A 13,089-nucleotide genomic window follows, 5' to 3' on the forward strand; every position below is an offset into this window, starting at 1 on the left:
ATAACAATGAACAGACATTACATACAATGTAGATAAATCTCAAACATTATCTGAGTGGAAGAAGCCAGATGCAAAACAGTACCTACTTGATCATGTTAACAAGAAATTCTACAACATGTCAAAGTAATCTGTTGGTGAACAACACTGAAACAGCTGTTTTACCTGAGGGTGAAGTAGCGGGTGGGAACTGATGAGGGAGGAGCTTCAGGAAGTATCCTGGGGTGAGGACGATACTCTACATCTTCATCAGAGTTTGGGTCATATATGTGTATGAGCTTTCAAAGCTCGCCTAACAGAAACTTCAAAATCTGTGTATTTCAACTACATAAATTATACTTAAAGATGCCATGAAACAAATGTTGACATGCAATTAAGAGTATCCTGATAATTCACTTTTTTCCAGTTTTATCAAAATATAATTGACAAAAATTATATATATTCAAGGTGTACAGTGTGGTGATTTGATATATGTATCAAATTATGGAACGGATACCACTATGAAGTTAATTAACACATCCAGTACCGTATACTATTACCATTTTGTGTTTGTATATGATAAGATCAACTCTCAGCATATTTCAAGTAAATAATACAGCATTATTAACTATCACCACCATGATTTAATTAGATTCTCAGAACTTATTCATCTTAACTAAAAGTCTGTACCCCTTCACCAACATTTACCCCATTCCTGGCAACCACCATTCTGTGTCTATGAGTTCAGCTTTGTGAGATTCCACATATAAGAGAGATCATATAAGCATTGGTACTTGTGTCTAGTTTATTTCACTTAGCATAGCATCCTTTAGTTTTATTTCTTACTTATGTTCTTGCAAATAGCAGGATGAGAGTTAAGCACTCTTTCACTGAGAACTGTACTGAACAGAAGTGGCAAGAGTGGGATTCTTTGCCTCATTCTTGAACTTAGAGGAAAAGCTTTCAGCTTTTCACCATGGAGTATTATGTTAGCTGTGGGCTTATCATTTATGGCATTTTTAAATGTTGAGGAACACTGCTCTTAATTTGTTGAGAGTGTTTAATCATAAAAGGATGTGGAATTTTGTCAAATGCTTTTTTCATATATATGGAGATGATCATACATGTTTATTCTTCGTTCTTTAATGTGGCATATCACATTTGTTGATTTGCATACATTCAACCATCCTTGAATTCCAGGGATAAATTGCACTGGTTCACGGTATATAAACCTTTTAATATTAAATTTGGTTGGCTAGCATTTTGTTGAAAATTTTTGCACCTATGTTCATCAGGTATAACTGGCCTATAATTGTCTTTTCTTATAGTGCCATTATCTAGCTTTGGTATGAGGATAATGCCAGCTCCATAAAATGAGTTTAGAAATGTTCCCTCATCTTTTTTTCTTGAAAGAATGAAAAGTTTCAACAGTAATTCTTTTTAAGTGTCTGGTATAATTCACCCATGAAGCCATCTGATTCTGGACTTTTAAAATGTATTTTTAGTTGCAGATAGACACAATACTTTTGTTTTATTTATTTATTTGTATGTGGTACTGAGATTTGAACCCAGTGTCCCACACATGCCAGGCAAGTGCTTCACCACTGAGCTACAACCCCAGCCCCTGATTCTGGACTTTTTAAGGAAGATTTTGATTATTGATTCAGTCTCCTTACTCATTATTGGTCTGTTCAGATTTTCTACTTCTTCATCATTTAGACTTGGTAGGTTCTATGTTTCTAGAAATTTATCAATTTATTCTAGATTATCCAAATTTGTTGGCATATGTTTATAGTAGACTTATGATCCTTTATATTGCTATAATATCATATAATATCTCTTCTTTCACTTATAATTGTGTTTAAGCCCCCCCTTTTTTTCTTGGTTAGTTTAGTTAAAGGTTTGTCAATTTTATCTTTTAAAAGAATAAACTCTTGGGGCTGGGTTGTGTCTCAGTGGTAGAGCACTCGCCTAATACGTGCAAGGCCCTGGATCCAATCCTCAGCACCACATAAAAATAAATAAATAAAGGTACTGTGTCCAACCACGACTAAAAAATAAATATTTAAAAATAAAGTAACAAAGTCTTTGTTTTATTGATCTATTATCTTTATAATCTCCATTTCATTTCTTTCCTTTTTTGGCAGTACTGGGATTGAATCCAGGGACTTGCATACTTTACCACTGAGCTATAGCACCATGTCTTCCCAATCTTTTTTTTCCCCCTGAGAAAGAGTCTAAATTTCCCAGGCTGGCCTTGAACTTGTGGTCTTCCTGGCACTGCCTCTGAGGAACTGGGATTACAACTGTGTGCCATCAGGCCAAGCTTTATTTGTTTCTGTTGTAATCTTTATTATTTCCTTCATTTAGCTCTTCTTTAAATAGTCCCTCAAAGTGTAAAGTTGAGACTTTTTAAAATTAATTCCACAATTTACTTTTAATGTAGAATGTAGACTGTGGGTTTCTAGGAGTTTTCATTGTTATCATTCTATTTTATCCATTTGCTCAGTTTTTCACAATAAAACGTTGGGAAAAAAATATTTTACACAGATGCTCTATGAATAAGACACAGAAAACAGTGATTCCAACTGAAGCAGGGATAGAACCCAGAGCCCTCCACTTGGCCCCTGTCCTCCTTCCTGAGGTGGCCTCTAGGACACTTCCCTTGGAACTCTGGGAGTCTGAGAAACACAGCATAAAATGATACACATCCCACCTCACCAGGCTGGGAAGATGGGTGATAAAATCCCAGGACCAATAATAATCCTAGAAGACGTGAGATAATAGTAACACAAGGGTTTTTGCTGTCTAAATGCCTGCCCAAACTGTGGTCTACTAAAATCACAGTATCAATTTTTTTGACTTGTCCTGAAAGCAATTTCATTTATTTTTTCAAAGAAGTATCAAGGAGAATGGCTACTTAGAATTGAATTCTGATCAAACAGGAAAGGCTGGTAAGTGAAGGAGAAGGGATAGGTCATTGGGCAAAGGTTACCATGTGACTCTGGAACTTGGAATAGACAATGAAGGGAACACTAGACACAATCAAATGTGTCTCTTAGGGCTACTCAAAACAATAATCCAGCCAGATATTAACAAATGAAGAGGAAAAACAAAAAAGCATCCAAAGAAACCAAAGTGTCTGCCAATAGAACTAGTGTGTTCAGGTTTGAAAAGTGTGAATAATGGGAGGAGGAGCGAATCATCATGGAGGAACACAGAAATCTTGCACAAAAAAACAAAACAAACTAAAAAAACAAAACAAAGAAACCTTAAGTTATGATCAAAACAATACTCCTTGTTTTTTTTTTTTTAAAAAAAGTCTTGCATGGACCCTTGGTGTAGTTTCAGGAAAGCTATTGTAAAACACTAAGAAGAAAAACAGAAAAAAGTTAGGAATACTTCTTAGATTTGATGGCTTAATATTAATAGAAAGCAGACTGACTTATCTCCTCTGTCAAAAAGAAGGCACTTCAAAACAGAAAGGTTCATTTACACAACAGTGGATGTCATCAAAGGAGACCTCAGAAATAGTATCAACAATAGCTGAGGAGTTTAGAAATCAGGAGAGCTGGCATCAGGCATAAAACAGGTTTCTGTATCCCAAAGGGAAAACAAATAGACTGGCAAATATTGGTTCATGATCTGATGTAATTTGTGGGAAATTCTGGGATGAAATATTACACGGAAGTTCAATACCCCCTTGTGAAAGGAATCAAGTGATTACCAGCAGGGCTTCACTGTGAACTAACCTCACATCTTTTATAGGGTGTTTCATTAGTAATTTAACAAAGTCTTATTGGACTAGGCTGCATGATTATACAGTCAGGATGATGTAAGATTCTGTTATTGATCAAAGAACTGCAACTAAATGTGTGCCTTAGCAAATGGAATGTCAGAATGGGTTTCCTGGTACAGTAGTATTCTAGTTTCTCTATTTGTTTTTCCATGATCTAGAACTCAATTGTGAAAGCAGAAGATGACACAATGCTAAAAGGGAGAGTAAATATTTCCAAAAGGTATTTAAAAGACATTGATAGGATGAAACAATGGGATTAAACAAACAAGAGAAAACTTTTTTTGAGGAATACAGATATAAAGTTCTGTACTCAGAAAATCAATTGCACTAAGTACAGGATGGGGATAAATGGATTATTTTAAAGACTGACATCTGTAATTTGACTTTAATTCAGCGGATGTCATTGTAGTTTGATTGAATACAAATGTAAAACCAAAACCAAGGAGTGTAGGGCTCTAAGAAGTCCTGCTTGCTGTGAGCTGGCCCGAATGCACCTGAAGCATTGACTTCAGTTCTAGATGAGACAGTTTAAGCAGGAATTGATAAAAATGAATGCCAGGGCAGAGCTGCAAACCATAGAATGTGGGAAATGGCTGAAGGAACTGGAGAGGTTTAGGCTGGAGAAAGTGAGGCCAAAGTGGGTCAAATATCATCCTCCTACTTACAAAGGCTGTTAGAGGACAGGAATGATGGTTCAATCCTGGTTCAGAGGCCAGAGCATCAGCTAAGGAGAAGGGAATTCTCAATACAGAGAAATAGCTTTTTTTAAAAAAACTGGAACTTTTTAAAAAAGATCTGGACTGCTTTGTGAGGGAGTAAGTTGCTCATTCGTGGAAGTGTGCTAGTACTAATTAGAAAAATAATGGTTTGAGATGTCATAAAGATGACTCATCACTTAATGACAGTCAGCAAGATGCTGGATTTGATGACCTCTAAAAGCCCTTTCAAGAAGAAATTTTAAGCCATAAGAATTTCACTTTAGTTAGTCACTCAAACAAAACATCAGGAGGTTTTTTATACAGCCTAAGTGATACTGTAAATAACATTATTGATTGCCTATTCCTTCAGAATTTAAAAATCCACCTAGATGTAACAGATAGCTTTGGGGTTATTAATGAGGCTGAGCAAGGACACATAACAAACATGAAATATTACCTTGACAGGATATGAAAAAAGCTTAACAAAACCAAAATCATCTCCCGTGGCCAAGAGGGAACAGTCTTTGGTGAGACTGGCAGCATTGACATCCGTCACGTCGCTATGTACTGGCCAGATTCCCTCACAGGTGGGCCCCAGAACGCAGGTCCATGAGTCCCATTCTATCTTCTCAATCTGCCAGAGGAGGAAGGAAAATGACAGTTTTGCACAATCTAGTTTCTTTTGTTTTCAGAGAATCCATTTGCAGCTGAGTGGTTCTAAGTGATGACCATGCCAACCTCAGGCACTTGAGTCATGTGCTGAGGGTGCACAAATGCCAAGTTACTTATTTGGAGTAGTGTCTGCATTATTTTAATAAGCAACCGCTGCAGTCAAATATCCAAATATTTTTCTCTAAATCAAAGGTACATTTTGGAATTGTAGAAATCTGATAATAGTAAAGATTTTTAGTTTTTAATCAGACATGTACAGTCATATAAGCCATAAACAGAGCAGGGTTTCTCAACCCCAGCACTGATGCTTTAGTCTGAATAATTCTTGGTTGTGGAGGAATGTCCCTTGCTAGGTGGGATGTTTAGCAGCATGCCTGGCTTTCATCCACGGGGTCTCAGTACCACACCCCTGTCTGTTAACATTGCCAAATGTTCCTGGGGGTAAGATTGCTCTGTGCTGAGCATTACTGAGCTAGAGTGTTCTTAGCAAATTATTTTTAAAAATTATAAGACATAATTTCTTTTTTTAAAGAATCAAAGAAGTGTTTTTCCTTGGAGGAAAAGTAAGATTCTGCAGCTTGCTTAATATCTTTTATGCTCTACAGAGACTATCCCTAAAATTTGAAGAGCTGTTCATACTGCATTGCCATGAATATACATTTCATCCTTTAAAACTGTTTTGTCTGAAATTCATGGCTAGATTTCCAATTTATATGTTAAGTCCTGACAAAATTGAGGCGTTTCTTTTTTTAAAGCAACAACAATAAACAATAATGACTACACTATGTTTTTGGCTTTCCGGGGGGATTTTTATCTCATTTACTTTCTTTAAAGATCTGCTAGTACGTCTTAGTGTTACAGTTTCTTTAGATAAGCACTGTCTAAAGAATATTTAAAAAATCATTAGAGAATCATAGCTAAAGTTAAAGCCCAGACCACTCCCTGTGGATTTCAAAACTGCTTTGCACATTGCTAGTGCCCTTGGCCTCCAGTTCTTTTGTTTTTTGCTTGCTGTGACTGCTTAGAAGAGAAATTAAGATAAATATGCAGTCAGGGTTTTAGTCCCCTCATAAGGTGGTATACACTTTTTAGTCAAGATTTATCCTGATTTAACATTCTGTGCTTCTCTTGAACAATGCAGAACTGGAACCAAAAATGTGCAGCTGGTCCAGTGACTTGGAGAGTCCCAGGCAGGACCAGAGGCTGAAGTGACTCCAGGTTGGTCACTTGGCAGTTACTTCCATCTTCTGAGGCAGAAGTGGGGTCCTCCAGCCCCTCATGACATTACACCAACCTTCACAGGAAGAGAAGCAGGCAACCATCCCCCACAGGTTCTGGAAGCAGGCTTTTCAGCCACTGACTTCCTTCAAGGTTCCTTTTCTGAGACCCTCCTTGTCCATCTCCAATCCCTGCACTGGTGCTGGCCTTGTTAGATGGGCAGGAGAGTGAGCTTGGTTCTGCTCAGCCTGTAGTGACTCCAACATATCACTGTTTGCTAGATCTGGACACTCTGCTCTCCAGGGGAAGCATGTGCCTAAACTTGTTGGAAGCTAAAATATTGCATTTAAAATGGAATTTTAAGAATGATCTGGCCCGACACAGTAGTGAATATAATCCAGTGGCTCAGGAGGATCACAAATTTGAGGTCAGCCTCAGCAACTTAGCAAGGCCCTAAGCAACTTAGTGAGACCCTGTCTCAAAATGAAAAAAAAAGAAAAAAGGGCTGTGGATGTGGCTCAGTGGTTGAGTGCCCCTGGGTTTCAATCCTTGATGCACGTATGCAAACACACACACACACACACACACATATATACAAAAGACCTTGTAATTCCTAAAACTCCAAAGGATTAAATAAACTTGTTAAAAACTCTCATCTTTCTTAGCACCTTGAGTGAGAAGTATTTTTAATTATGTCATTCATTCACTTAACATTTGATGTCTGTGCCAGTTACTTCATATGGCTTTGTTTTAATCCTCCACATCTGGCTTTACGTGCTAGTTATCAATCTCATTTTACAGATAAATCTCATTTTACAAAACTCAACATCATTTTGTGGAAAAGGAAATTGAAGCCCATGGAGAGGTTACATCCCTCAGGTAGCATGCTTAGGAAACAGAGGGGGAGTCACACTAGTTTGCCCTCTAGTATATTGTTTCTTTAACCCCACCTTACTGCATCAGGTAGATTTTTAAGTGGATGTTTTAATATTTGTCATATTTAACATCTTTCTGGGTAAGTTTTTATATTAGTTTCATCATTGCTGACTCTTAAAAAATCTTTTTGAAAAATACTTTCAAAGCCCTTTATGCTCCGCTAAAGGGCTGGTGGATGACCAACTGACGAGCTGTCTCTTTGGTGATCTTAGTAGTGGTACTACCAGGGAGGTTGGCTGAGGAAACATTAGCTGGAGGACTCCCAAACTCACATCATCAGGAATCAGTCTCTGGAATAATAAATGTGCACCAGAGAGTGCAAATTTACTCTTCAGAGCAAGACCCTTCCATTTTGGTCAACTTTATAATCCAAATTTACCTTTTGTGCATATTCTTTTATGTAATGACTGCTTATCTGTTCCAAGCCAGCCTCATCTCTCCTCCACCATTTGGTTAGGTTGTATTTTATTTGAGTGTACTGATTTTGGGGTACTAGCGAGAGAAGGAAAAATAAATCTGAAATGATGTATAACGATGCTTAGTGCCCAGGAGAAATTCAAGACGGCTTAGGGTTCAGACTGTGGAGTGACATGTGGACCCTCCAGATTGGATTACAGCTCCGTGGTTGTCACTTTCTTGAAGTCCTAATTTCCTTATCTGTAAATTGAGACTGACAACTATCATCTAAAGCTGTTGTGAAGATTAAAAATGTACATTGCTTGGCATATTCAACCAATGTTTGGTGAATGAATGACAAGAATCTTACTCAAGAGTATAAGTTTCTTCATATAAAAAAAGTTAAAATGAGAACTAATCACAGATAAGGCAATTGGAACTGGGGAGTAATGTCAATTCAGTAATCATCAGTTTCCATAACACAATGCAGTCACCTATGACAACTTGTATTTCTTAAGTACGACATGTATACTCCCTTTATAAACAATGGAAGCATTATGAACGTACCTATGTCCCATTGCCTTTAGGAGTGCTTGACAGTACGGTGATATTTTATAACACTGGCCAACGAAAGCCAGAGAGGCCAGGGCTTGTCACTTAGTGGCATACCCTTTCCTCCTCCTCCAAAGAAGCAATATTTCCTATTGTTTCATCAAAGGTTAAACAAATGACTCAACTTGTCTCCAACGATCAAGAGGACTTCCTTAGGGCTTAATCATGGAAAGACATTTGGATAATCAAGATCATTATTCCAAGACCCTGAAAGAGGTACTAACCCACAAAGCAACCTATCTTCCAGGAAGGCATGCTTATGCATTCAAAATTCCATAGAGGCTTTGATTTCACTTAAAAAAATTACATATGAGGATAATAAGGACACGAGGAAAACATGGAATGAAGAAAATGGCTTGATACATTGGAATGGCTGGGCTGTGGACCACTTCTTTCAAATAGACATTGAGAAAATATTTTAAAAATATATGTTCATGAAAAGCTTTGTACAAAATGACATGCTGAATGGAAAAATAGGTATCCAAAGTGTTAACTTATTGTGTGAAGGCAAGAAAAATGAAGCAGAATGCCAGCTCTACCCTGCTCTGTCAATGGTTCAGTGACTCCATTCCTCAGAAATTAGGAAACCAAATTAAGCAATGATTCAGTCTTAAGAAATGATCAAGCTTAAAGGTAAGCTAAATGTCACCCATACTAGTGAATATCGATAGGTTTTTTAATAAAGTTAACACATTAAATATACACAAAATATTTTTTAAAAAGCTTTGTGTATGATTGTTACCTCTGAAGGTCTTATAATATGCCTTTTGCCTCTTGGAGCTTCAAAAAAAAGTTGTTCTTTGGCACCCGAATTAACTTGCAATAATTTTCCTGGGATGACAGAGAGGAGACAGATGATTAAGTTGTGCATTTATCTTTGTATTATACAATTATAAGTTAATATCACTATTTTGATTCATTCTAATCAAAGTCTCATAAATTGAGTAAACACATGTTAAATCATTCAGAAGGGCATGTATAAGAAATAACATGACAAGGTACAAGCCCCAAAGCTGTGATTTTTTAGAATATAGAACTCATAAAATTTGACCTTGAATATCCTTCCAATAGAAGAATCAAGCTTGATATGTTTTACTCTGTTGCACTGGAAAATAGCTACAAATCTTCAAAGACTGACAAAATCAATTTATTTGTACTTTCCCTTGTTGTCTCTTAGCATATAAATGAAGTGAAGCAAATGGCTTTTGCAAAAATTATAGCATTTGAGGCAAGATGCTTGTTGTGAGCATTGCATTCACTCAGGTCTAAATTGTAAATTTGCCTTTAAAGTTAGAAACTGAGCGGCTGGGGACACAGTTCAGTGGTAGAGCACCTGTCCAGCTTGTGTGAGGCCCTGGATTGGATGTCCAGCATAGCAGCAAACAAATTTAGAAACAGAAAGGACACATAAAACAAACTATAAATGCTTTCTTCCCCACCCTGTCTTACTTGGAAGTTGGAAAAGATGAGACTTACCGCAAACAGAATGTTAAGCAAATATAATCTTTCAGTCTGACATAGAACTATCATCTTAATTTTGATTAATATTGAAAAAGAATAGATTTCCTAGTTTCCCTCCTACGATGGCAATAATCATTTTTGGCTTGAAAATTTTAAAGTCTCAAGATATATACATGGTCTGTTATTTTTTAGCATTTTTTAATTATGAAAATTTCAAACAGATATGGAATTGTCCAGCTTCAATTAGGCACTCATGGCCATGCCTGTCTCATAAACTCCTCTGACCATCTCACCACAGTTTATTTTGAAGCAAATCTCAGACATCATAATATTTGATCTACAAAGAATTCAGCATATGTCTGTATAAAATAACCTTCTTCCTTCTTTCACCACCCCCCCACATCTAAGTATATCTAGTAGTCTTAAAATGTCCTTGGGAAAAAAATGCCCCCCAAAAGAACTCTGTGGTTATATCACATTCTTTAATGTTTAAGTAGGCACCAGCTGGGTCTGAAATCTAGCTCAGCTAACCTTAAAGAGTGATAAATTAAATGCAAGATTCTTTTATTTCTTTACTGATTTCTGTTTCTAATTTGGTGAGTTAGCACATGGCTGATTGGGGGCTCCCTTGACTCTTAGGACCAAGGGAATCTGAAAACATGTCCTCTAAACTGGATATTGTTTTCTGACTTCATGGCTAATCAAATACAAACAAGAAAAGAGGGGATTAAATCATCTTTGTCTTTTTGGCATTTGAAGAAAACGAGTAATCAATACTTTTCCAAAGAACTAAATATATCTGCAATTATATTTTTAGGGCTTTCAAAAGTGATTGCAGATAACAAAGCATGTGGGAAAAGGATTAAAGGATTCAGTGAAGACCTTCTTTGAATGTGGCAAAGTTTTAGATGAATTTTTGGCTAAGAGATACTAAGAACTCAGAGGATTGTAATTCTCAGATGATCCCAACAGTGCACTTTACACTAGTTTTAAAGATAATACTTGCTTAAAAAAATCTAACATCTGAATGAACAGCAACAAAAGACTACAATATTGTGAGCGAGGCATTTTATGATGACAAGAATATAACACAGAGCAAGCACCAGAAGTGCCACATGGTGTCACAGACACCTAGTGGGGTACCCTCTGTCTGTACTCCTTTCTGAGAACTGGCCCCCACTGAGGCCCAGGCCCCTATGATCAAGTTTGACTCTAGACACAGACAGAGACCCAGGAGGGCCCAGCTGGTATGAGATGTGACTTTGGGATCATGAATGCATCTGGGGGCAGCTGAGACTGGGCTATGCCGAGAGGCCAAAGGCAGACACAGGCCCAGAAGAGCAGTGGGTGCCAAGAGCAGCTGCCACAGAGGAGGAGGGGAACAGGAAAGGAACTGCTTGCTCAGTCTCTATTTTCTAGTTCATTCCTAAAGCCGGTTTCTCTGGAGATACTGCTTCCTGTTCTAGATTCTATCAGATATCCCTAGATCTCTCTGGCGAACGGTCCTTCATTATTATTTTAAAATTTAAGCTAGTTTGGGTTTCTATTTCTTAACCTAGGAGGTGAATAATTTTAAAAAATCTATTCTTGGGTTAGGAAGGCAAATTTATGGGTATGCTTATAGCCCCCTGAAATTTACTGCTGTTGTTATTATGTATTTTTTTTAAGCATAGAGAAAATATTTAGGTCACTACTATTTTCTCTCTGCTGCTATGGATCTATATCTATATCATACAGACCTAGATATATCACCACTGAAATCTTCAGAGGGCAGAGAAGGAGCAAAGAGGAAAAAGATGGGATAAAACCCATACGTAATTCCTTCTGAAAAATAGGAACCCTATCCTTTTGGAATTCTCAAGACTTCATTCACTAGAAGTCTGCTTATGCAGAATGAGGGGACTGAAACACTGTCCTCATTACTAAGGTAGAGTAAATCAGACATCTTTCAGGCACACAGTTTTATTGTCCACAAAGTGAGTCACATGTGTTATTCCAGTTGCCACATAATTTACTGGTTAGAATAATTCCAAAAGTCGTACTACATGTATCAGACTTATCAGGCCCATTTGCAATGAAAATAGAAAGGAAATGTCCTACAATGGCTCAAACTGTTAATTGGCAAAAGATCACCAGAAATGAACTTGTAGCATCTAGAATACATGCTTCCATGTTTTCTCTCTTTCCATATATTATTTCTCTAGCATCACACACAGGAACTTTCATTCAGAATATCTGATTTTTCTGCAAAAGGTAGATGCACTTTCCGGTTTTCCTGGGACCTGCGATTGCTGCAGGCTGAGGGCCGGAAGGCTGTCACAGCTGCGCCATCTCTGCCCTGAGGAGCCAGCTGGCTCTGGCAAATGCTTTCACTATTTCTGACAGGATCAAAGGAATGAAATAGATCCCTGCTTCTAAATTCTGCTCACTGCCTCAGCCAGACCCTCCAGGCCCCCTCTGTGGAAGGGTAGCCTGGTCCTGAGGCAGCGTGGCACATTCTCCAGGCATTTTGGGACCTGCATATCAGGATGACATGTCTCATAGCTAATGGGACTAGAGTTAAACCAGCGAAGATTTCCTGGGCACACTTGTTCTTATTCTCCAAATGGTATAATTCCTCTCTAAAAATCACATGTATTCTACTTTATACTCAAGTCATAGAAACCATTTGGTCTGACACCCTCACCTGACTGAAGGGACCCATCACAGGTGTGACATCCCACCACCACAATCACGTTGGCCTCCTCTTCCTGACTCCCAGTCCCCTTTCTGTGGGTCTGAGCTCCAGGAGGCTGGACTTGGGGTAGAATTACGGACATAGTAAATTTTGCCCCTCTCCCACCAAGTGATGGCTTGTAGATGAGGCAACTGACACAGATCCTTATCCAAGACCTACCATGGCAGTGACACACTGATCTTAGCCAAGATCTTGTGCTTTCCATCCTGGACTTACTCCTCTTTAATCCCCAGTATCTGACACAGGACCTGTACACTCGCAGAATTTAAAAACAAACAAACAAACAAACAAACAAACAAAAAACAATTCTCCAAATGCACATCAAAATGACAGTGAGCCGGGTGTGGAGGTTCACACCTGTAATCCCAGTGACTTGGGAGGTTGAGGCAGGATGTTTGCGAGTTTGAGAGCAGCCTCAGCAACTTAGCCTAAGCAATTTCGTTAGACCCTGTCTCAAAAACAAAAAAAGGGATGGGGATGTGGCTCAGTGGGTAAGCTTCCCTGGGTTCAATCCCTGATACCTCTACCTGCTCTCCCAGTCCCCGCACTCCCAAAAATGAGGTGTCACTTCATACCCATTAGGT

General features: G+C 38.1%; 1 protein-coding gene across 6 annotated transcripts in view; it reads right to left on the minus strand.

The window, feature by feature from the left end:
* The window catches only part of Eml6 (EMAP like 6), a 243,002-nt gene that overhangs the window by 45,009 nt on the left and 184,904 nt on the right, over nt 1–13,089 (minus strand). For all 6 annotated transcript variants that reach the window (XR_007348069.1, XM_015479665.2, XM_048804336.1 and 3 more), the window contains 2 exons: nt 9,050–9,138; nt 4,931–5,107 (listed from right to left, as the gene is read on the minus strand). Coding sequence is in view for 5 of the 6 variants with exons in the window: in XM_015479665.2 (XP_015335151.1) it covers nt 4,931–5,107; nt 9,050–9,138 (266 nt within the window). In the remaining variant the exon portion in view is untranslated. The remainder of the gene's footprint in view (nt 1–4,930; nt 5,108–9,049; nt 9,139–13,089) is intronic.

Source organism: Marmota marmota, unplaced genomic scaffold (assembly GCF_001458135.2).
Source record: "Marmota marmota marmota unplaced genomic scaffold, marMar, whole genome shotgun sequence".
Classification (NCBI taxonomy): domain Eukaryota; kingdom Metazoa; phylum Chordata; class Mammalia; order Rodentia; family Sciuridae; genus Marmota; species Marmota marmota.